Here is a 25,896-nt window from a genome sequence, read left to right as displayed (position 1 = left end):
TCACAGAAATTGGGAGGGGCGAGGCCATGGAGGGATTTGAACATGAGGATGAAAATTTTATAATCGAGGCATTGGTTGACTGGGAGCCAGAGTAGCTCAATAAGCACAAGGGTATTGGGTGAGCGAGACTTGATGCGAGTTAGGATACAGGCAGCAGAGTTTTGGATGAGCTCAAGTTTATGGAGGGTGGAAGATGGGCGGCCGGCCAGGAGAGCATTGGAATAGTCGAGCTTGGAGGTAACAAAAGCATGAGTGAAGGTTTGAGCAGCAGATAAGTTGAGGCAGGGGGATGTTAGGAGAGGTGAAAGCAGGCAGTCTTGGTGATGGAGAGGATATGGTGTTCAAAGCTTAACTCAGGGTCAAATAGGACAAAATGTCTGGTACAAGATTGTAAAGTCTGGTTAGTCTGTGAAAGTAGCCAGGGAGGGGATGGAATCGGTGGTGAGAGAACAGAGTTTGTGGCCGAGTCCAAGGAGAGGCAATGAAGGAGGAAGTGTGGTCATCCACGTCAAAGGTTCCAGACAGTTCAAGAAGAATGAGAAGGGATAGTGCACCATGGTTACAGTCACAGAGAATGTCATTTGTGACTCTGATTTCAGCCATTTCAGTGCTGTGGCAGGGGTGTAAACTTAATTGGAGAGGTTCAAACATGGAGTTGCGGGAAAGATAGGCACAGATTTGGGAGGCGACAACACATTCAAGAACTTTGGAGAGGAAAGGGAGTTTGGAGACAGGGCAGTAGCTTGTAAGCTCAAAGGGTTGACAGGTGGATTTTTTGAAGAGGAGAAGTAATGCTGGCAGATTTGAAAGGAAGGAGCCAGTACCCAAGGAGAGGGAACCGTTTACAATATCAGCTAACACGGGGCCAAGGATGTGAAGATGGGTAGTCAGTAGTTTAATAAACTCAGAAGAGAGAGACCAAGGTGAGTCGAGATGGAGGTTGAAATCACCGAGGATGAGAAGTCACTAGGTGCAGAGGTTGAGGGAGGAACGCAGTGAGGATATCTTGGTGAGAAACTTGGGGTGGGGCTTGGTGGGCGACTCGGACTTGATGGGCCAAATACCCTCCCTTCCATGCTGTAACCTTTCTATGATTCTAGAGAATGAGGATTTTAAGGGAGAGAGAGGGATGGAACAAGGTGAGATGCTTAGAGGAGTGAGGGACAGAGCAAGGTGAGATTTGGTGATAAGGGCCACACCATCGCCATGACGGTGGAAGGTATAACCAGGCAGGGAATAAGGGGCAAGGTTCATCACCCATGAGCCAAGTTTCCCTCAAGGCCATATCGTCAATGCAATCATCCAAATTAAGGTCATGGATGACAAGGGCCTTGTTCACAAGTGAACAGACATTCTGGAGAGAGATACAAAAAGGGGCAGTGATTGTTGATCCACTGACAGAGTCCACAGGGGTAGTGTGGGTGAGCTGAGCAGGATGGTAAGGAGGCGGGTGAGATTAGCTCCCAGTGGACCCGCTGGGTGGGAAGTTCGGCAAGAGAAGAGGATGGGTCAGTTGGAGTTGCTGCTCGTAAGAAGGAAGCAACGAGTGCCTCGATGGGCCTTTCGGAGAATACAGAAAGGCACAAAGGAAAGCAAAGGGCTTTATCCAAGGGGGTGTCAAGCCTGGACGGTGGTAGGAGAGTAGGAAGGTTGAGGAATATGGAAGGATTGGGGAGCAAAGTATCCGAGAGGGGAGAAATGAAAGGAGACATGACTGGGTAACAGGAAGAGGAGGAGGCAGGAGAGTAGGGCCCAAGAGATATAAAGAGATGCGAAATGAAAAGTGGCAGCTAAGATATAGGACAAAGAGCTGGAGAAACTTTTTTTTTTAAAACACTTAGGGTAGTGAGGCTGTGGAGTGATTGAAGCAGAGACCATGTCAACATTCAAGAATAGATTAGATAGGTGGCTGAAGGAAAGGGCCATAAAAGGGTTAAGGAAATAGGGCAGACACATGGGACTACTGCTCATGTGGAAGATGAACACCAACAAGGATCGGATGGGCTGAACAGCCGGTTTCCATGCTGTGATTCCTCAAAGTCGGTCAGGATTCTTGCTCCTGATCGCTAACCAGCGACCCTATTGAAAAGTGCATGTGTGGACAGGATCAATATTCCTATATGCTCCTCCCACCCCCAATCAAATTGCCTGTTGGCACAGACTATCTATGCTTGCATATGTAGAATGGCTATTTGGGCAAGGTACAAAAGCATTGGCAGTGCCCATAGAACTGTACTACAGCGAATGGACAAAAAGCTGCAGGAAACGTACTGAGCACTTACCTCAGAAGTTCTCGGATCCGTCCAGACAGTCTGGAGGATGCCAGGTTTAACTCCTTCACGTTGGGCAGCTGACTGAACATGGACACCATGTTCTGGAAGGACTCTTCCATCTCCGCAGTCATGTGCCTCACATCGATATTACTGTAGGGCAGCTTGAGGCTGATCAGGTTCACAAACATCGGTAAGTAAGGGAACACTGTGTTGAGCCCGCAGAGACCGAGATTGTTGTAACGCAGCTCAATCTTCCTGAGAACCACAGTGTCCAAGAGCTCCAGAATACTGACTGTCTTTTTTGCAGATAATTCTTCTGCTCGAAGGTCCCGGCATTTCAGGCAAAGAGGTGACGTTTTGCCCACTTGCAGTGCGTCTTTTACTGTCCCGTAAGAGTTACCCGTGACAAAGAGATTGGCGTGTATCTCCACGCACATCTGGCTATCGCAGGCTCCCTCCACCGGGGCACCACTCTTCCCCTTCCTCCGTTTGGATGAATTGTACTCGTCCCTCCTGCTAGTCCGAGATATTTCAATGCAGGCCTTGGCCAAAGCCACAGTCCGGGACCACTGGCCAATGGTATCTGCATCTTGCCGGTCTCCGTCATCCTGGAGTCCCGTGAGATCCACAACGCGGAGCGATCGGTGTTTCCTATGGACCAAGGATGGAAACCAATGGGATCACCATTACACATTCAGACTTAAAAATCCCGAACACGGTCCAATCGTGAGGACTCAACTATCTAATTAGGCATGAAGGCGACATTCACATCCAAGAATGAAGATCAAAAAAAAACATGGTGGTGTGTGACAGCTTTTAATATTGAACAGGCTGCAGCTCTTTTCTCTGGAAAACGGAAGGCTGATGGGTAACCTGATAAGAGGTCTTTAAGATTATGAATGGGTTTTATAGGGTAGGCATGGGGAAGGTATTTCCACTTGTGGGAGGGGGTGTCTAAAACTAGTGGCCATAGATATAAGATAATCATTAATAAATCCAATAGGGAATTCAGGAGAAATTTCTTTACCCAGAGAGTGGGTAGAATGTGGAACTCGATACAACATGTAGTTGAGGCGAATAGCATAAGATGCATTTAAGGCAAAGCTAGATAAACACGAGGGAGAAAGGAATAGAAGGATATGCTGATGGGGTTAGATGAAGAGAGCAGGGAGGCGACTCCTGTGGAGCATAAACACCGGCATGTTGAGCTGAATGACCTGTTTCTGTGGTACATTCTATGTAATTAGGAATTCTATGCAATTCCATGTAATTTTAATTCATAAGAGTGAAAGGAAATCAATTTATTTTCCAAACTGCAGCCTCCAGCTGTGAATTCAAACCAGTATTTGCCCAGCGTGATACTTTGCCAGTGACAGTGCTCTTTAAACACACAATATAAAAGTACAGCAGGTCAGTCGACATCTGAAAAGACCCCCTGGTCTACAACCGAAATGATTATCTATTTTCAGCTCATCCAAAACTATGCTGCATGTATCCTATCCCGCATCAAGCCTGACTCACCCAATCCCCCTGTCCTTGCTGACCTACACTGGCTCCCGGTCCCCCGACACCTTAAATTCAAACTGCTCATCCTCGTGTTTAAACCTCTCCACGGCTTTGCTACTCCCTATCTCTAACCTCCTCCAGCCCTACAATTCCCCACAAACTTTCCATTCCTCTTACTCCGGCCTCTGGCACATCCTCCCCCACCATTGGTGGCTGTGCCTTCAGCCACCTAGGTCCCATCCTGTGTAATTCCCTCCATCTCCTGAAAACACATCTCCTCTTTGACTAAGTTTTTGGTCAGCCTTCCCAATATCTCCTCCTTCTCAGCGCCTATTCTTTCAATTACGCCTTTGTGAAGACTTTTTTAATGTTGAAAGCGCTATTATATTGATTTTTCTTGACAGATACCGACAGACCTCCAATGCAGGTTTTCTGCCCTTCCATTTTGATCAGAGGGAACTGACTTTTTAGTGGCCACTTGTGTTTTACCACGTGGAAAATGTCCAGCCAATTATTCAGATTAGAATCCCAATTTACAAAATAACTACCGCACTGTGCCATCCAGTCTGCCAGTGGTTTGAATAACAGGTCGCAGGAATGATATTTCCATTGTACTGGGGTCCATTTCACATCGGATCCTTGCAGAGATAGAAGACTGGATTCAACCCTAGGCCAGGTTTATCGGACAGTCTCCTCTCTGGTGGCTACAAGGCTCCTATGTCAAACGGTCCACATTACAACTGAAATCTGATGTAGAGATCAAAATGCAATAATTGAGCAGCATTATTTTGCATCTAACACTACAACTGACCCAGGTGCAGTTGACATAGGAATTGGAAAGTGTCTCATGCCCCAGGACTGATATCCCTGACAATGATAAGCACAAATTTCAATTAAAGTGAGAATGGAGTAAAAAAAACACAACTTGAAGTAAACCCCGAGGATTAAAGGAATTTAATTTTGCAGAATGGATTTCCAGGTTAAAAACAGCATAACTGAAAAGGATTTAGGAGGTAAGCCAACGCTGTCATCTAGCAGTCGATGTCAATACTGCACCCAGGTCCAACTGATGTGAATATGGTTAAAATTCTGGAACACAAGAGTCAATGTACAGAGATTAATGGCTATCTGGAGCAATTACAAGTCTGGAATCTCTTGCGGTTCAGTTCCGATGACTTATGCAGTCACCTCAACTACTTATTTTGAACTGCAGACTGAAATCGTTCCCAAGCATCCACTATTGTGCAAAACCTCAGTCACCCCAAACTGTTCACAACACATCTGCAACAGTTGTGGCATCTCCTTAAAGGAGCGTACAGGACTTAAAAAGATCTCTGCAATCCATCGTATCTTATCAGTCAATCACTTCCCTTGTCAAATATCCACCAAGCTCTCAAACTTACCAACATAACCCAGTTCCAAGACCTCGCCTGGCAGTCTGTTCCACACATTCACCAGCCTGTGTAAAATAATTATATCTAAACTGTCTGTGCACTTTTCCTCTTCTGAGCTTGAGTCTGTGCGCCTCCTTCAGTATGAGAGCTCTTTACCCCTACAAGCTTGCATCCTTTTAATAAGCTCTCCCCATGACTTCTAACTTCTCAAGAATAAACATTTCCAGTTTCTGTAACCTCTCAATTTCTACCTCCAGTCCCACCCTCATCTATTTTCACCTCTTTCACTCTCCCCCCTTGTACTTTCTACACCAACCCACAGTACAACGGAGGCGCACATGCTCATGTTAGTTCTGACGTCCCTGCTTCTCACTTTAACTCCCTTCACTCGGCTGGCGAATCTCTCCCCCTCGCCTGAGTGAGTTCATCCATTTTTTTTATTACTCTCCCACACTTCATAACTAGAACTTTTCACATTTTTGCCAAGCAAAATCCAGTCTATCCACTCTAACTTCCCCTCTGCTGAAATCCTCATTCTTGGTGACTCCAGCACAGGCTCGGCTTCTCCTCTGCTACTGATCAGGCAGCACTGATCGTTTGCAATCCGAATGGCCTCAATTCCCCAATCAGCCAGGCTATAACCCAAGATTGGTTTATCTCCTTTAGGCAATCTCATCTGACACTGAACTCACTCCTTCCATCAAAGTTTAAGATACTGCTCCCATATCTAAGCAACCTCATCTGACACCAAACTCACACCTTTCCATCGAAGATTGGGAAGCTGCTCGCATAACTGCAGGAGTTTAGAAGAATGAGAGGTGATCTCATTGAAATATATAAGGGGTCTTGACAGGGTAGATGCTGAGAGGATGTTTCCCCTGGCTGGAGAGTCTAGAACTAGGGGGCATAGTCTCAGGATAAGGGGTTGGCCATTTAATACAGAGATGAGGAAGAATTTCTTCACTCAGAGGGCTGTGAATCTTTGGAATTCTCTACCCTAGAGGGCTGTGGATGCTGAGTCGTTGAGTATATTCAAGACTGAGATCGATAGATTTTTGGACTCTAGGGGAATCAAGGGATATGGGGATCGGGCGGGAAAGTGGAGTTGAGGTTGAAGATCAGCCATGATCTTACTGAATGATGGAGCAGGCTCGAGGGGCCGTATGGCCTACTCCTCCTATTTCTTATGTTCTTCTATCTAGGGAGGCTCTGCTCACATTCCTAGGCAGGATAAAAGCAGCAGCTAACCTGATAGACAACCTTTCACCTCTAATAGAATCATAGAATCATAGAATCATAGAAGTTACAACATGGAAACAGGCCCTTCGGCCCAACATGTCCATGTCGCCCAGTTTATACCACTAAGCTAGTCCCAATTGCCTGCACTTGGCCCATATCCCTCGATACCCATCTTCCCCATGTAACTGTCCAAATGCTTTTTAAAAGACAAAATTGTACCCGCCTCTACTACTGCCTCTGGCAGCTCGTTCCAGACACTCACCACCCTTTGAGTGAAAAAATTGCCCCTCTGGATCCTTTTGTATCTCTCCCCTCTCACCTTAAATCTGTGCCCCCTCGTTATAGACTCCCCTACCTTTGGGAAAAGATTTTGACTATCGACCTTATCTATGCCCCTCATTATTTTATAGACTTCTATAAGATCACCCCTTAACCTCCTACTCTCCAGGGAATAAAGTCCCAGTCTGTCTAACCTCTCCCTGTAAGTCAAACCATCAAGTCCCGGTAGCATCCTAGTAAATCTTTTCTGCACTCTTTCTAGTTTAATAATATCCTTTCTATAATAGGGTGACCAGAACTGTACACAGTACTCCAAGTGTGGCCTCACCAATGCCCTGTACAACTTCAACAAGACATCCCAACTCCTGCATTCAATGTTCTGACCAATGAAACCAAGCATGCTGAATGCCTTCTTCACCACCCTATCCACCTGTGACTCCACTTTCAAGGAGCTATGAATCTGTACTCCTAGATCTCTTTGTTCTATAACTCTCCCCAACGCCCTACCATTAACGGAGTAGGTCCTGGCCCGATTCGATCTACCAAAATGCATCACCTCACATTTATCTAAATTAAACTCCATCTGCCATTCATCGGCCCACTGGCCCAATTTATCAAGATCCCGTTGCAATCCTAGATAACCTTCTTCACTGTCCACAATGCCACCAATCTTGGTGTCATCTGCAAACTTACTAACCATGCCTCCTAAATTCTCATCCAAATCATTAATATAAATAACAAATAACAGCGGACCCAGCACCGATCCCTGAGGCACACCGCTGGACACAGGCATCCAGTTTGAAAAACAACCCTCGACAACCACCCTCTGTCTTCTGTCGTCAAGCCAATTTTGTATCCAATTGGCTACCTCACCTTGGATCCCATGAGATTTAACCTTATGTAACAACCTACCATGCGGTACCTTGTCAAATGCTTTGCTGAAGTCCATGTAGACCACGTCTACTGCACAGCCCTCATCTATCTTCTTGGTTACCCCTTCAAAAAACTCAATCAAATTCGTGAGACATGATTTTCCTCTCACAAAACCATGCTGACTGTTCCTAATTAGTCCCTGCCTCTCCAAATGCCTGTAGATTCTGTCCCTCAGAATACCCTCTAACAACTTACCCACTACAGATGTCAGGCTCACTGGTCTGTAGTTCCCAGGCTTTTCCCTGCCGCCCTTCTTAAACAAAGGCACAACATTTGCTACCCTCCAATCTTCAGGCACCTCACCTGTAGCGGTGGATGATTCAAATATCTCTGCTAGGGGACCCGCAATTTCCTCCCTAACCTCCCATAACGTCCTGGGATACATTTCATCAGGTCCCGGAGATTTATCTACCTTGATGCGCGTTAAGACTTCCAGCACCTCCCTCTCTGTAATATGTACACTCCTCAAGACATCACTATTTATTTCCCCAAGTTCCCTAACATCCATGCCTTTCTCAACCGTAAATACCGATGTGAAATATTCATTCAGGATCTCACCCATCTCTTGTGGTTCCGCACATAGATGACCTTGTTGATCCTTAAGAGGCCCTACTCTCTCCCTAGTTACCCTTTTGCCCTTTATGTATTTGTAGAAGCTCTTTGGATTCACCTTTGCCTGATCTGCCAAAGCAATCTCATATCCCCTTTTTGCCCTCCTGATTTCTCTCTTAACTCTACTCCGGCAATCTCTATACTCTTCAAGGGATCCACTTGATCCCAGCTGCCTATGCATGTCATATGCCTCCTTCTTATTTTTGACTAGTGCCTCAATCTCCCGAGTCATCCAAGGTTCCCTACTTCTACCAGCCTTGCCCTTCTCCAACTCCTGGCCCAATCACAACCTTTCTTGTTTCTATCTTATCAGTATTGTGATCCATGCTTCTCTGAAATTTCCTGTCATTCTTTTAAAGCACCAGATACACCATCCTACTCATTATTTCTCCTTTCTGCATCTTCACTGTGTTAAAAACCAAGACTCATCACATCACCCTGGTCTACATGGACTTTAGCAAAGCCTTTGACAAGGTACCGCATAGTAGGTTGTTACATAAGGTTAGATCTCATGGGATCCAAGGTGAGGTAGCCAACTGGATACAAAATTGGATTGACGACAGAAGACAGAGGGTGGTTGTAGAGGGTTGTTTTTCAAACTGGAGGCCTGTGACCAGCGGTGTGCCTCAGGGATCGGTGCTGGGTCCGCTGTTATTTGTTATTTATATTAATGATTTGGATGAGAATTTAGGAGGCATTTAAGTTTGCAGATGACACCAAGATTGGTGGCATTGTGGACAGTGAAGAAGGTTATCTAGGATTGCAACGGGATCTTGATAAATTGGGCCAGTGGGCCGATGAATGGCAGATGGAGTTTAATTTAGATAAATGTGAGGTGATGCATTTTGGTAGATCGAATCGGGCCAGGACCTACTCCGTTAATGGTAGGGCGTTGGGGAGAGTTATAGAACAAAGAGGTCTGGGAGTACAGATTCATAGCTCCTTGAAAGTGGAGTCACAGGTGGATAGGGTGGTGAAGAAGGCATTCAGCATGCTTGGTTTCATTGGTCAGAACATTGAATACAGGAGTTGGGATGTCTTGTTGAAGTTGTACAAGACATTAAGTGTAAGGCCACACTTGGAATACTGTGTACAGTTCTGGTCACCCTATTATAGAAAGGATATTATTAAACTAGAAAGAGTGCAGAAAAGATTTACTAGGATGCTACCGGGACTTGATGGTTTGACTTATTGGGAGAGGTTGGATAGACTGAGACTTTTTTCCCTGGAGAGTAGGAGGTTAAGGGGTGATCTTATAGAAGTCTATAAAATAATGAGGGGCATAGATAAGGTCGATAGTCAAAATCTTTTCCCAAAGGTAGGGGAGTCTATAACGAGGGGGCATAGATTTAAGGTGAGAGGGGAGAGATACAAAAGGGTCCAGAGGGGCAATTTTTTCACTCAAAGGGTGGTGAGTGTCTGGAACGAGCTGCCAGAGGCAGTAGTAGAGGCGGGTACAATTTTGTCCTTTAAAAAGCTTTTGGACAGTTCCATGGGTAAGATGGGTATAGAGGGATATGGGCCAAGTGCAGGCAATTGGGACTAGCTTAGTGGTATAAACTGGGCGACATGGACATGTTGGGCCGAAGGGCCTGTTTCCATGTTGTAAACTTCTATGATTCTATGATCTCCTAAACTCAACCTTTTACAGGACCGTAAAACTGTAGAGCTTCTCGCCTCTCTTTTTCCTTCCTCCTACAATCTTCAGTCTTTTAGAATCCAGGCTTGGTGTTACTTAATAGCCAATTCCTGAACCAACTTATCTTTTCTTTTGCTCCTTTCAACATTAAATTCAATTATGGGCCATGGCCTTTCCCAATTAAATGAAGTATCTTCGATTATAGCTTTGTAATTGCTCCTGTAGGTTGTTCTATGGAAACACTCTCGGCCCCTCAATTGGATTCCAGTTTGTAAGCCACTCCCACTTGTCCGCCACCTAAATGCAGCAATAAATTAGGGAAACAAATCCTTTTGTTTTTCACAGCTATGTGCATTTTTTTTTGCTATCTGAAGTCTCCCCATGCCTTATACCATTCTCTTACTGAGGGTGCCAGCAAGGAAAAATCTGCTCCAAGTCCACTAATGGCAGTGAGGAAGTGCATGAGGAATGGGGAGGTGATTATCTTCAGACTCCCCCCACCCACCCGAGAGGAAGTAGCTAGGTGTTCCTTTGTGATTCCAGACCAGAGATGAGGAATCTTAGTCGCTATGTCCTACCACCCTGGGTTGGACAACCAAAACACCACACCCTCCTCAAACTAAAAATAATCTATACAGCAATTCTTCCAGCAAAGCTTACCTTTAGGCAACTGGAGGGGTTGGGATGGGCAGAGTACTTTCAATGTAAGGTCTTTTCTCATCCCTTTTTGCATCATAGAACCACAAGTCTTTTGAAAGCACTCCTCTGCAGACCCTGGCTGCCCAACATGGGGCAGTTGGATGCATTTCAACAGCATCTGGCATATAGAGGGAAAACTGATGGGGCACATACACGAGCCACCAACGAATGCATGGTTCAGCAAACAGAGGAGCCACATTTCCCATCAAGTCTTTTGCAGTTGCCTGCTGTGTGGCAGTGAGAGGATAGATTATCAAGACAATATTCCAGCAGGTCATCAATTCTAACAGGGCATAAAGAAGCCTCCTCTCCCTCCCCCTCCCACCACAGGTCATTACAGAGCATGTCAGAGAAGGGAAGGTTTATGACTCTCTCAGGGCACTACAGAGGACCCTGGGATGGAAAGGGGTCTACGACTCCATGATGAATGTATAGAGGACCCTGCGATGGAGGGAAGGGTCTAAGACCCTTCCACAGGGCTGTTGAGGACCCTGGGATGGAGAGGGAAAGTGCTATGGCTCCCACAGGGCTGTAGAGGACCCTGGGACACAGGGGGAAGGGACTATCACTCTCCCACAGGACATTACAGACAGGTTGAGTACAGGCCTATAAACCTCCTCCAGTCTAATAGATGAGCCTGACAGGGAGAGGACAAGGTCAAAGACTCTTGCCCAGAGCACTACAGGCAGGCATAGGGCTCCTTCCCAAATTATTCTGAGTGGGAGGGAGTTGTTTTCTTTTAAAAAAGACTTGCTGTGAGACACAAAGGGGAAGCACTACACATGACAAGTACCCTCATTCTTTCTGCACTTTCTCTCTCATACAGATTAATAGCATTTGCTGTACCTAAGCTTGTAAATGTCCTGAGATGTTGACGCTTTTGTTTTTCTGTAAAATAACAAAAATCAAGTTAACAAATCCAGCTCATCTAGGAACATAGGAACATAGGAACAGGAGTAGGACATTCAGCCCCTCGTGCCTGCTCCGCCATTTGATAAGATCATGGCTGATCTGTGATCTAACTCCATATACCTGCCTTTGGCCCATATCCCTTAATACCTTTGGTTGCCAAAAAGCTATCTATCTCAGATTTAAATTCAGCAATTGAGCTAGTATCAATTGCCATTTGCGGAAGAGAGTTCCAAACTTCTACAACCCTTTGTGTGTAGAAATGTTTTCTAATCTCGCTCCTGAAAGGTCTGGCTCTAATCTCTCCTTTTCCCCCACCCTCACTTCCCTATAAGTGAAGGAACATTCCCAGACCTCTGCTGAACTCACCGACAATCCCCTAGCTCCATCTCCCATACTTCCTGCAGTGTGCCAGATCGCTTGAGAGAAGCCTCGCAGGAAAAGGATATGGATTCACACCACGCCAGGTCAATACAGAGAAACCTGTCAGACAGGACTGGGGTTACACTATGCCAGGCCCTACAGCAGAGCATGACAGGAAGGCAAAAGGGGTCATGCTGTATCTGACCACGAAAGAGCAGCCCGGTAGGGACAGGACAGGGGTCACGCTGTGCCCGACCACGGACTGGGACAGGACAGGGGTCACGCTGTGCCCGACCACGGACTGGGACAGGACAGGGGTCACGCTGTGCCCGACCACGGACTGGGACAGGACAGGGGTCACGCTGTGCCCGACCACGGACTGGGACAGGACAGGGGTCACGCTGTGCCCGACCACGGACTGGGACAGGACAGGGGTCACGCTGTGCCCGACCACGGACTGGGACAGGACAGGGGTCACGCTGTGCCCGACCACGGACTGGGACAGGACAGGGGTCACGCTGTGCCCGACCACGGACTGGGACAGGACAGGGGTCACGCTGTGCCCGACCACGGACTGGGACAGGACAGGGGTCACGCTGTGCCCGACCACGGACTGGGACAGGACAGGGGTCACGCTGTGCCCGACCACGGACTGGGACAGGACAGGGGTCACGCTGTGCCCGACCACGGACTGGGACAGGACAGGGGTCACGCTGTGCCCGACCACGGACTGGGACAGGACAGGGGTCACGCTGTGCCCGACCACGGACTGGGACAGGACAGGGGTCACGCTGTGCCCGACCACGGACTGGGACAGGACAGGGGTCACGCTGTGCCCGACCACGGACTGGGACAGGACAGGGGTCACGCTGTGCCCGACCACGGACTGGGACAGGACAGGGGTCACGCTGTGCCCGACCACGGACTGGGACAGGACAGGGGTCACGCTGTGCCCGACCACGGACTGGGACAGGACAGGGGTCACGCTGTGCCCGACCACGGACTGGGACAGGACAGGGGTCACGCTGTGCCCGACCACGGACTGGGACAGGACAGGGGTCACGCTGTGCCCGACCACGGACTGGGACAGGACAGGGGTCACGCTGTGCCCGACCACGGACTGGGACAGGACAGGGGTCACGCTGTGCCCGACCACGGACTGGGACAGGACAGGGGTCACGCTGTGCCCGACCACGGACTGGGACAGGACAGGGGTCACGCTGTGCCCGACCACGGACTGGGACAGGACAGGGGTCACGCTGTGCCCGACCACGGACTGGGACAGGACAGGGGTCACGCTGTGCCCGACCACGGACTGGGACAGGACAGGGGTCACGCTGTGCCCGACCACGGACTGGGACAGGACAGGGGTCACGCTGTGCCCGACCACGGACTGGGACAGGACAGGGGTCACGCTGTGCCCGACCACGGACTGGGACAGGACAGGGGTCACGCTGTGCCCGACCACGGACTGGGACAGGACAGGGGTCACGCTGTGCCCGACCACGGACTGGGACAGGACAGGGGTCACGCTGTGCCCGACCACGGACTGGGACAGGACAGGGGTCACGCTGTGCCCGACCACGGACTGGGACAGGACAGGGGTCACGCTGTGCCCGACCACGGACTGGGACAGGACAGGGGTCACGCTGTGCCCGACCACGGACTGGGACAGGACAGGGGTCACGCTGTGCCCGACCACGGACTGGGACAGGACAGGGGTCACGCTGTGCCCGACCACGGACTGGGACAGGACAGGGGTCACGCTGTGCCCGACCACGGACTGGGACAGGACAGGGGTCACGCTGTGCCCGACCACGGACTGGGACAGGACAGGGGTCACGCTGTGCCCGACCACGGACTGGGACAGGACAGGGGTCACGCTGTGCCCGACCACGGACTGGGACAGGACAGGGGTCACGCTGTGCCCGACCACGGACTGGGACAGGACAGGGGTCACGCTGTGCCCGACCACGGACTGGGACAGGACAGGGGTCACGCTGTGCCCGACCACGGACTGGGACAGGACAGGGGTCACGCTGTGCCCGACCACGGACTGGGACAGGACAGGGGTCACGCTGTGCCCGACCACGGACTGGGACAGGACAGGGGTCACGCTGTGCCCGACCACGGACTGGGACAGGACAGGGGTCACGCTGTGCCCGACCACGGACTGGGACAGGACAGGGGTCACGCTGTGCCCGACCACGGACTGGGACAGGACAGGGGTCACGCTGTGCCCGACCACGGACTGGGACAGGACAGGGGTCACGCTGTGCCCGACCACGGACTGGGACAGGACAGGGGTCACGCTGTGCCCGACCACGGACTGGGACAGGACAGGGGTCACGCTGTGCCCGACCACGGACTGGGACAGGACAGGGGTCACGCTGTGCCCGACCACGGACTGGGACAGGACAGGGGTCACGCTGTGCCCGACCACGGTCTGGGAAAGGACAGGGGTCACGCTGTGCCCGACCACGGTCTGGGAAAGGACAGGGGTCACGGTGTGTCTGACCACAGACTGGGAAAGGACAGAAGTCACATGTCTTCCCACGGTCTGGGAAAGGACAGAGATCACGAGAAACTTCCTGTGACCCAGCCTCTTCTACCTCCCTCCAGATCAGTTGTATAATTTGCAGTTCCCACCCACATTCCAAATTTCAGTCCAAATCTGGTTGAAATTTTTTCCCCCTTCTCCTGCCAGTTCTCCTCTTTGCTCCTCTCCTAAGGCATCCACTCCTTGCCGGGGTACGGGTTCACAGGACTGCGGGCGCCGGGGCACCTCAGCTAAGAGGCCATTCTTCATGTGTGAGCCGGCAGGCTATTCAACCATAGAAAGGGGTTGTTCACAGCTGACCTGGATTAAGCTCTCGCCCAACTTCCACATGTGCACTTTCAGCAGGTGGGGGGGGGGGGGGTCACTGGATAACGATCATGAGTGGGGAACCCTGGCTGATTAGTCCTTCCCTTGTCTAGGGAAGGAGGCAAATTTCTACCACTGAGATTAGAAAGCTCTGCAGAGAGCGGTGTTGGAACTTCCTGGTCTGAGTCACTCATCTGGTTAAGGCATCAGTTGAGCAACCAAAACTGTTTTAATTTTTGTATTAAAAATATATTTATTTATACATACCGATCGTCAAATCATTAATAGATCCCAATATTAATAAATGCCGACAACACTGATAACCAGTTCACTCCCGGTGGAACCACCCCAGTTAGTACCTGTTGGTGAGGACGCGGTTCTGTCGCAGCTCGTTTAATAGGTAGTCCTTCACTCCCATTATCACCGCCTGCAAGCACTGCTTGTTGGGCTTCTCCCGGATCACGTCGCGGTCGCAGTGCTTGCACCTCTTCAGGATGGTGGAGAAGTTGAGAACGCTGAAGGGCCACCTCTGCACCACATCACGCAGCACCAGTGTCCGCAGGTCGAGGAAGGCGGCTTTAAACAACACTGGGTAGATCTCGTGGGGGATGTAGTCCAGGGCTTTGCGGGTCGAAGCGTGGTCCGAGATTACTTTCTGAGCGCAGAAGAAGACCAGAGAATTCATCCTTCCAAACAAGCAGCCCAGATCAAGTTGATGTTGCAGTCAATGGATGGCTGCAGCGGGGGAGAGAGAAAGACAGTCAGACCTGAGAAATACAACTTATTTTTGTACCATTGGTGTCTGGAGATCGGTGTCTATGATCTGACTCAGCAGTTTACACCAATCCTTGGCAAAGAGGACAAAAGCAAGGAAGTTATGCTAAACCCTTATAAATCTTCTGGTTCGGCCCCAGCTGGAGTATTGTGCCCAATTCTGGGCACCACACTTTAGAAAGGACATCAAGGCCTTGGAGAGCATGCAGAGGAGGTTTACCAGATTGATACCAGGGATGAGGAATTTCAGTTATGTGGAGAGACTGGAGAAGCTGGGGCTGTTCTCCTTAGAGCAGAGAAGGTTATGGGGAGATTAGATAGGGGCGTTCAAAATCATGAAGAGTTTTGATAGAGTAAATAAGGAGAAACCGTTTCCAGTGGCAGAAGGGTCGGTAACCAGAGGACACAGATTTAAGGTAATTGGCAAAAGAACTAGGGGGGAGATGAGGAGACATGTTTTTTTTAACGCAGTGAGTTATTACGATCTGGAATGCACTGTCTGAAAGGACGGTGGAAGCAGATTCAACAGTAACTTTCAAAAGGGAATTAGATAAATACTTGAAGGGGAAAAATTTGCAGGGCTATGGGGAAAGGGCAGGGGAGGTGGGATTAATTAGATAGCACTTTCAAAGAGCCGGCACATGCACGATAGGCCGAATAGCCTCCTGTGCTGTATGATTCTATGCTCCACTGACTTTCTGTGTCAGATGTAAGGAATCTTACAGCACCAGGTTATAGTCCAACAATTTTATTTAAAAATCACAAGCTTTCGGAGGCTTTCTCCTTCGTCAGGTGAACATTCACCTGACGAAGGAGGAAGCCTCCGAAAGCTTGTGATTTTTAAATAAAATTGTTGGACTATAACCTGGTGCTGTAAGATTGTTTACATTTGTCAACCCCAGTCCATCACCGGCATCTCCACATCATTTCTGTGTCAGCACCTTGTACAGGCACAGATAGTTACCATACCAGAGTACCCGATCCCAGCTGAACCGTGGTCAACTGCTCAGTAGAACCAAGCAGGAGATTAACACGGCCCATTAATGGGCATCATTAATTCTACATCACTCTCTGTTTCAAATAGTTCATTTTTGCTCCACTTTTTCTGTATTTCTTGACCAAGGGAACGATTGGACACCTGCTCCCAAGCTGCAGCAAATGCGTGGCTGGCCATTAAAAGATAATTTTGAAAAATCATTGATTTCTATTTCTTCCTTTGGAGAAGCATTTCATCTCCTCAATGGCCCACCAAGATCAAGGAGTCAACTGCTACTGGGTAGTTGCTTTGTTGCACTTAGTAGTCTACCTAAAACATAATATTTTTACTACAAGAAGTTTCATGTAAACCTCCTGCATTGTGTTTAGTTTTTCTGCACTAAATAATGCTGATTAATAATAAAAATGTTATATTGTCTGCATACCATCTTTTGGATAAGATGTTAAACAGTGCCTACACTTCACTGGCTGTTAAGTGCTTTGGGAAGTCCTGAGATTATGAAAGGCACTATATAAACGCAAGCTCTTTCTTTCACTGATATTTTTCACCCCCTCTCCTGAAGGTGCTGGCTCACACCACGGGTCTAGTTCCACAGGCACTGTACATGCAGGATCAATTACAACCAGTGCAGGAGATAATTCAACAAACTTGGCTGTTGCTGTGTATTCAGTGCAGGCTGCCGTTCGCTCAGCTTCTCTCGTTGTTTGCCAGTATTAGGTCCATAGCACCTTCTGGCCCTACAGCCTCTGCCAGCAAAAAGGACAAGAGCAGCAACGTCACCTCCAAATAACACACCATCCTGTCACAGACATTACCATTCCTATTTCACCACTGGGTCATATTCCTGGAATTCCCTACCTAACACCATTTTGTTAACATTATTGGCACTGTCAGCAGTTCAAGGAGAATTCCCACCACCATCTTCTTGCAGCAACTAGGGGTGGGCAATAAACGCGGCTTTGCTCGCGTCACCCATAACCTGAAAACAATTATTTTTTTAAAGATCGGATCATCGAATTCGTTGTTAGAATAGCTGACATTACAATCAGTAATGTTATGATGTAGTACAGCACTGAATTTTTCAATTCTGTTGACAGGAAGACACGGCTGTTGTACTGCAACAAGACTTGTGTGGCACTGAACAGGTGAAAGAAACCACTGCAACGTTGTCACTAAGCTTATTTTGCATTTTGGTACCAATACACTGGGGGGTGATTTTTTTTTTAAGCTAACATGTGTAGCAGTGACACAGAAACACGGAAAAGTACGGGTGCGAAAAGTACTCCGGCCAGTCCCGAAACCTAATGCTCCTCAATTGCACCACTCCATCAAATATTTATCCAGTTCCTCCTTAAATTTCTCCACACTATCTTTGCCAAAGTGCAGTCTGAGAGACCTGTATTCACCAGTAGTTTACCCTAATGTTATACACCCAAAAATGTTCACAACCAGAGTTTGGACAAGTGTTTAAAATTATGAACGGATGGAACAGGATAGATAGAAGCAGATTGTTTCCAGTAATTGGGCAATCAAGAAAAAGGGCCCACAGATAAAGGTACAATGTACGATATTTAGAAGAAGGCAGGAGCAACCTCTTTACACGGAGTTGTGAGGCTGTGGAATTAAATTCCAGGGTTAGTGGTTGAGGCAGATTGTGCAACAATCTAATCTTTTATGCTAGCAGTTGCTCACAGTAAGTCAGAGGATATACTGTTTTATAACAATAGACTGGCAAGTGTGATACTTGCAGCAAGTGTGCATTACATATAAAATTTAAAAATAGAGGTTCATAATAAAGATTTTTTTTAAAAAAGGCCTTCTGATGAATTTGTCAAGCATACTTTTTTTTTATAAATAACAGATGGCATGAACTCTGAAATGTAGTAAACAATGTGGAGGATAGTAACAGACTTCAGGAGGATGTAGACAGATTGGTGAAATGGGCAGGCTCATGGCAGATGAGTGTGAAGTGATGCATTTTGGTAGGAAGAATAAGGAGAGGCAATATAAACTAAATGGTATAATTTTAAAGAGGGTGCAGGAACAGAGAGACCTGGGGTTGTAAGTATACAATTCTTTGAAGGTGGCAGGACAAGTTAAGATGGCTGTTTAAAAAAGCATATCAGATCCTGGGTTTTATTAATAGAGGCATAGAGTACAAAAGCAAGGAAGTTATGCTAAACCTTTATAAAACACTGGTTAGGCCTCAGCTGGAGTATTGTGTTCAATTCTGGGCACCACACTTTAGGAAAGATATCAAGGCCTTGGAGAGGGTGCAGAAGAGATTTACTAGAATGATGCCATGGATGAGGGACTTTAGTTATGTAGAGAGACTGGAGAAGCTGGAGTTGTTCTCCTTAGAACAGAGAAGGTTAAGAGGAGATTTGATAGAGGTGTTCAAAATCATGAACTGTTTTAATAGAATAAATAAGGAGAAACTGTTTCCAGTGGCAGAAGAGACAGATTTAAGGTGATCAGCAAAAGAGCCAGAGGCGACATGAGGAAACATTTTTTTACGCAGTGAGTTGTTATGATCTGGAATGCACTGCCTGAAAGGGTGATGGAAGCAGATTCAATAGTAACTTTCAAAAGGGAATTGGATAAATACTTGAAGGGAAAAACTTTACAGGGTTATGGGGGAAGAGCGGGAGAATGGGACTAATTGGATAGCTCTTTCAAAGAGCCGGCACAGGTACGATGGGCTGAATGGCCTCCTCCTGTGCTATACCTACTACGATATTATGAACATTCCTTAATATTACACTTATTTTTGATGAAACATTGATGTTTTGGGGAGGGAGAGAATGATTGTGTCTGGCGGCAAGACAGACAGCTGGGCCCTCGATTGAAATTATCATTTCTACTTAATTTCTGAGCCATGATGTTTCAGCACCCTTGCTGCTCAGTTTAATTACTCTATGCTTTAAAGATGGCTCCCCTCTGTAATTATCATTACATTAGTCGTACTGATTGAAACAGTTGCATCTTCTCCCAGACAGGAAACATTCTCCACAATTTGTGTCTTTCTAGGAAAGGGCACTTTATCTTTCTCTACAGCTGTATGGGGAACCCCTGCAAATATTAACATACTCTCATCACAGGGACGCCCTGTCCTAACTTACAAAGACAGTGCCAACTATTCAAAGTAAAAGAGTGTCATTGTATGGCTTGAAACATTCTATTGGTATACAACAGAAATAATGCATTAAAGGCAATACAGGGAGGAGATAACAGACAGAGGCATCTGACCTGACTGATCTGTTAGAGTCTCGGGACCCAGTTTCAAAACGTATGCTCTACCTATTTTCTTATATAAAACAGGTAAGACAGCTGTATAAAAATACATAAACCAGCTGTAAAATGTACCCAAGCAGTGTTTTACACAGTAGCTGTCAGGTGCGCTCATTATCCTGAGCTGTGGGGGTGGGAATGGATAGTGCGAGTCCGGGACTAAACACTGAAATGTCACATCTTAGTGCTGTAGCCTCACAAACAGTACTTTCCGTATTATCCTAGTGGTGGGAGAGAGAGGAAAGGGGGATTAGAGATTCGGGCAATGTTCGTCAGGACGATGGATCCAGGGCAGGCATTTTGAGGTGGTGATGTGGCTTCATGGCGTTGAAGCCACGGGCACTGCTTCCAGATCTGCACAGAAGCGTGGGCTAAGAACTTTTGCTAACTTAGTTCTCCTGGTGATGCATGCGCTTGTGACCAGCGATCAAGATGTAAATTCTACATCACAATCTGACACTTCTGCCCAAGCAGATCTTGCAACCTAGGAGTCCACTTGTGGTCCCAATTATAAATGTAATTACTTCCCTTTTTTAAATCTGGACTGCAATCACCTTGGATTTATCCGGTGGAGAGAGGGTCAGAATGACCTACTTATTGATTTTGGAGATTTACACGGGTACTTAATAATCGTCAAATTGAGGGATTCCAAAAGAGTAAAACCGAAACTTTGGAGTTTTCCTGCTTTCATCAAATAGGCAGGAAAGTTTAGTGGGAAGAATTCTTTTTTTTTAAATAGAAGAGGATGATAAAATCGGTATTAATTTCTTTGCTGTTTCAGTAAAAATGTTAATTTTACACCCAGCATGTAGACTGACAAATCAAGTTCCTCTGCACTAGAACGTACTGGAAATGTCACCAACAGTGAGCATCCCATGTGTCCTGGAACACTTCCACAGGAACAGTGAGTTCCAACTGATCTGAGCATTACTGAGCTAGCCATAAAATCAACATTTCTACTAAAACCCTAAGAGAATTTATGTTGAGTATTTTATCCTCCCATGAAAAGGAGGGCCTACTTTGAACTAGGCTTTCCTTTCTCTTTAAGGACCCGGCAAAGGTACCTGAATCTGCTACCGCTGGCAAGAGGATGTGGCTAGAGCATGACAAGTTCATAGAGGCGGCTTCTGTTATAATTTATTTCCATTATAGGTGTCAGTCTTGGCTCAGTGGTAGCACTCTTGCCACTCGAGTCCCATCCAACCAGAGATGAAGTTGCAGCCTGATATCAGGTTTAGGGTGCATACGAATATGAATTAAGAGGAGTAGGCCATTTAGCCCCTCGAGCCTGCTCTGCCATTTGATAAGATCATGGCTGATCTGATTGTGACCTCAAACCTACTTTCCCATCTACCAACTATAACCTTTGACTCCCTTGTTAATCAGGAATCTATCTAACTCAGCCTTAAAAATATTCAATGACCCTGCCTCCTCCGCTCTCCGGGGAAGGGAGTTCCACAGACTCATACCCTCTGAGAAAAAAATTTCTCCTCATCGCCGTCTTAAATGGGAGACCCCTTATTTTTAAACTGTGGCCCCTAGTTCTAGTCTCTCCCACAAGGGGAAACATCCTCTCAGCATTTATTCCTTCAAGTCCCCTCAGAATCTTATATGTTTCAATAAGATCACCTCTCATTCTTCTAAACTCCAGTGTATACAGGCCCAACTTGTCCAAACTATCCTCATAAGATAACCCCTCATCCCAGGAATCAGTCGAGTGAACCTTCTCTGAACCGCCTCCAAAGCAATTATGTCCTTTCTTAAATAAGGAGACCAAAACTGCACACAGTATTCTAGATGTGGCCTCACCAATGCCCTGTACAACTGTACCAAAACATCTTTACTTTTATATTCCATTCCCTTTGCCTTCCTGATCACTTGCTGTACCTGCATACTAACTTTTTGTGATTCATGTACTAGGACACCCAGGTCCCTCTGTACCTCAGAGTTCTTCAATCTCTCTCCATTTAAATAATATACTGCTTTGCTATTCCTCCTGCCAAAGTGGACAAGTTCACATTTTCCCACATTATACTCCATCTGTCAAATTTTTGCCCACTCACTTAACCTATCTATACCCCTTTGCAGACTCCTTATGTCCTCTTCACAACTTACTTTCCTACCTACCTTTGTGTCATCAGCAAATTTAGCAACCATACATTCAGACGCTTCATCTAAGTCATTGATATAGATTGTAAATAGTTGAGGCCCAAGCACTGATCCCTGTGGCACTCCACTCGTTACATCTTGCCAACCTGAAAATGACCCATCTATGTCTACTCTCTGTTTCCTGTTAGCTAACCAATCCTTTATCCATGCTAATATGTTACACCCTACACCATGAGCTCTTATTTTGTGTAGTAGCCTTTGATGTGGCACCTTGTCAAATGTCTTCTGGAAATCCAAGTACACCACATCCACAGGATCCCCTTGATCCACATCCATTGATATCTTCCTGCAGTCTACAGCTTTCCTCCTCACTATCAACCACACAGCCAATTTTTGTATCATCTGCAAACTTCTTAATCATTTACATTTAAGTCCAAATCATTAACATATATCACAAAAAGCAAGGGGCCTAGTACCGAGCTCTGCGGAACCCCACTGGTAACAGCCTTCAAGTCACAAAAACACCTGTCGACCATTACCCTTTGCTTCCTGCCACTGAGCCAATTTTGGATCCAACTAGCCACTTTCCCTTGGACCCCATGGGCTTGTACTTTTTTGACCAGTCTGCCAAGCTTGTACGTTTTTGACCAGTCTAACGGCATTACCATCGCCGAATCCCCCACCATCAACATCCTGGGGGTCACCACTGACCAGAAACTTAACTGGACCAGCCATATAAATACTGTGGCTACGAGAGCAGGTCAGAGGCTGGGTATTCTGCGGCGAGTGACTCACCTCCTGACTCCCCAAAGCCTTTCCACCATCTACAAGGCACAAGTCAGGAGTGTATTGGAATACTCTCCACTTGCCTGGATTAGTGCAGCTCCAACAACACTCAAGAAGCTCGACACCATCCAAGATAAAGCAGCCCGCTTGATTGGCACCCCATCCACCACCCTAAACATTCACTCCCTTCACCACCGGCGCACTGTGGCTGCAGTGTGCACCATCCACAGGATGCACTGCAGCAACTCGCCAAGGCTTCTTCGACAGCACCTCCCAAACCCACGACCTCTACCACCTAGAAGGACAAGGGCAGCAGGCGCATGGGAACAACACCACCTGCACGTTCCCCTCCAAGTCACACACCATCCCGACTTGGAAATATATCGCCGTTCCTTCATTGTCGCTGGGTCAAAATCCTGGAACTCCCTTCCTAACAGCACTGTGGGAGAACCGTCACCACACGGACTGCAGCGGTTCAAGAAGGCGGCTCACCACCACCTTCTCAAGGGCAATTAGGGATGGGGCAATAAATGCCGGCCTTGCCAGCGACGCCCACATCCCGTGAACGAATAAAAAAAATTTTTAAAAGCAGGACCTTGTCAAAAGCCTTGCAAAAATCCATGTACACTACATCAAACTCACTACCCTCATCAATCCTCCTTGTTACCTCCTCAAAAAATTCAATCAAGTTCGTCAGACACGACCTTCCCTTAACAAATCCATGCTGACTGTCCTTGATTACTCCGTGCCTTTCTAAGTGACGGTTTAATCCTGTCCCTCAGAATTGATTCCAATAATTTGCCCACCACCGAGGTTAGACTGACTGGCCTGTAATTACTCGGTCTATCCCTCGCTACCTTTTTAAACAATGGTACAATGTTAGCAGTCCTCCAATCCTCCGGCACCACGCCTGTACACAGCGAGGATTGGAAAATGATGGTCAGAACCTCTGCTATTTCCTCCTTTGCTTCTTTTAACAGCCTGGGATACAAGGGTACGGTGGCCATGGGGTTACTGGACCAACCTAGAGGTCGTAAATTCAAATCCCACCATAACAAGTTGGGGGGGAAAAATGGCCAGGTTATTTTAAAAACCCAACTGGTTCACTAATATCCTTCAGGAAAGGGATCTGCCCTCAGAGCAACTAAGAATGGGCAATAAATGCTTCCTTACCAACGACATCCACATGCCAGAACAAATCAAAATAAAAAAAAGCTCTCTCTAAGTTCACATCTAAATAGTGGGCACTTGGACAAGGTACCAGAAAATAAATATATATAAAAAAATAAAAGCATGGAATGCTTTGCGATAGGCACCATTGCTTCTTTTAAGTGAAAACTGGATAACTATTTGAAGCTGAGGAAGATACAGAGCTGTAGGGGGAGTGGGACAATGGGATTGGTTTGGATTGCTCTAGCAAAGAGCCAACACAGACACAACGGGCCAGCTGAACAGCCTCCTTCTGTGGTATTAATTTGTCTGGTTGTAAGTGAGCCTAATTGGAATTCTGTCACCAAACCTAGGCCAAATTTAAACCCCTTCAGTGCAGAGCAGACCGTGACCACCTGAAGCCTGACCCCATTGCCTCGACACTGTGCAGTAGATACAGAAAGGTTAGCTTCTCTTTGACATCTGTCCTTACAGCTGGTGGGCAAAGACAACAACACAGGCACAGCTGCCAATGGTGCAATGACAAAAATCGGGGTTAGATTCACAGAAAGGTTACAGCACGGAAGGAGGCCATTTGGCCCATCGAGTCCATGCCGGCTCTACGCAAGAGCGATCCAGCTAGTCCCACTCCCCCCGCCCTATCCCTGTAGCCCTGCAAATTTTTTCTTTCAAGTACTTATCCAGTTCCCTTTTGAAAGTAGTGATTGAATCTGCCTCCACCACCCCCTCGGGCAGTGCATTCCAGATCATAACCACTCGCTGTGTGAAAAAAGTTTTTCCTCACTTGTTTCTTTCGCCAATCACCTTAAATCTACGCCCTCTGGTCCTTGACCCTTCCGCCAACATCAAGTGTGAGTTTTTTTGACCATTTCTCACACCAGCCTGTCTCAGGAGCTGGGCTGAGACCGACCCGAATTCTCACCGCACCCTGGAATCCCCGCAGTCAGAGGAAACTTGAGACTGGCTCCACTGGGGCACTGCCGCCCGGCGGCTCGGTGTCAGGGTGCCTGCCTGCCTGCCTGTCCGTCCGTCTGCCTTTCATCCCTCCCCTCAGGGCCTCTTCCCTCAAGCCGAAATACACAGTACAGGCCCCGCGGCCCGAGCTCTGGGCCCCGGGGTCGGGAGGGGGGGGCCCGCCTCCCTCTCCCTCTCAGGCCGCACCTTGCCTGTTGTTGGGTCGCGGTTGAGACTCTGAGACGGGCGGGCCAGCTGCTCCTTCAGCGCTGAGACTCCATGGATACGGGCCGTTGCCATGTCCTTGCGGGGGAGCCGGCTGCGCTCAGCATTTCCTTCCCGTCCTGCTCTCCGGATTGTGGCGTCACGGGCTCGTAGACAAGATGGGCGCTCCGGGAAGCCCTGTCGCGTCGGCGGCGCCCTCAGAGGGGGCGGGGCCGGAGTGGTGGGGGGCGGGGCGCCAAGCATCGCGGCCGCTGACAGCGCCGTCTACCGGTGGGAGGTCACAAGTGCAGCCCGTTCGTTGCGCCCGCTTCAGGCGACTGGTGGGAACTGCAGCTCCAGACGAAAGGGAGTTTTGGAGCACGACTGGGGAAATCCATATATTTAGAGAGGGACAATGCTGAAAGTACAGCAAGGTCCCCCAGTACTTGAAAGAGCAAAGACAGGTTAATATTTTCAGGCGGGACAGCTTCAGAACTGGGTTTAGAACAGCAGAACCCCTTTATAAGACTGACTAAATAGAGAGGGAAGGGAAAGAGTGCAGATGTGCTAACTACTTTTACAAAGAGGCTGACTGACAAAGAGGGTGTAATATCCTGTTAACATTTTTTAAAAATCTATAATGAGATGGAAAGTGGTGTGTGATGTACACAGGTCCTCTCAATCAGGTCGTAAGAATGTAAGGAATCTTACAACACCAGGTTATAGTCCAACTGCCCGTTGTCAAGGCAATCAAATTGTTCAGACAGAGAGACATTACATACAGGACCACTGAATATACAAACGGTCAGAACCCAAAAACAGAGAGAGAGAGAGAAACATCCGAAAGGAAGAGAAAGAGAGAGAATGACCAGTTGTATTAAAAACAGATAACTTTTTTC

The 25,896-nt window shown here is 47.7% G+C and overlaps 1 protein-coding gene across 4 annotated transcripts in view; it reads right to left on the bottom strand.

The window, feature by feature from the left end:
• The window catches only part of LOC137299672 (leucine-rich repeat-containing protein 14-like), a 31,846-nt gene extending 6,623 nt beyond the window's left edge, over positions 1–25,223 (bottom strand). Inside the window, exons 1-4 of one of the 4 annotated variants that reach the window (XM_067968611.1) lie at positions 25,001–25,223; positions 15,072–15,447; positions 11,421–11,462; positions 2,283–2,924 (exon numbers count right to left, since the gene is read on the bottom strand). In XM_067968611.1, the coding sequence (XP_067824712.1) occupies positions 2,283–2,924; positions 11,421–11,462; positions 15,072–15,397 (1,010 nt within the window). In that variant the 5' untranslated portion in view covers positions 15,398–15,447; positions 25,001–25,223. Of the gene's footprint in view, positions 1–2,282; positions 2,925–11,420; positions 11,463–15,071; positions 15,448–24,643; positions 24,959–25,000 lie in introns of those variants that run through there. The other 3 variants (XM_067968619.1, XM_067968626.1, XM_067968633.1) reach the window with 3 other exon arrangements.
• Positions 25,224–25,896: the final 673 nt, after the last annotated feature.

This window comes from Heptranchias perlo, chromosome 2, assembly GCF_035084215.1.
Source record: "Heptranchias perlo isolate sHepPer1 chromosome 2, sHepPer1.hap1, whole genome shotgun sequence".
Classification (NCBI taxonomy): Eukaryota; Metazoa; Chordata; class Chondrichthyes; order Hexanchiformes; family Hexanchidae; genus Heptranchias; species Heptranchias perlo.
Note: the sequence above shows the minus strand (reverse complement) of the source record. Positions and strands in the feature narration are given on the sequence as shown.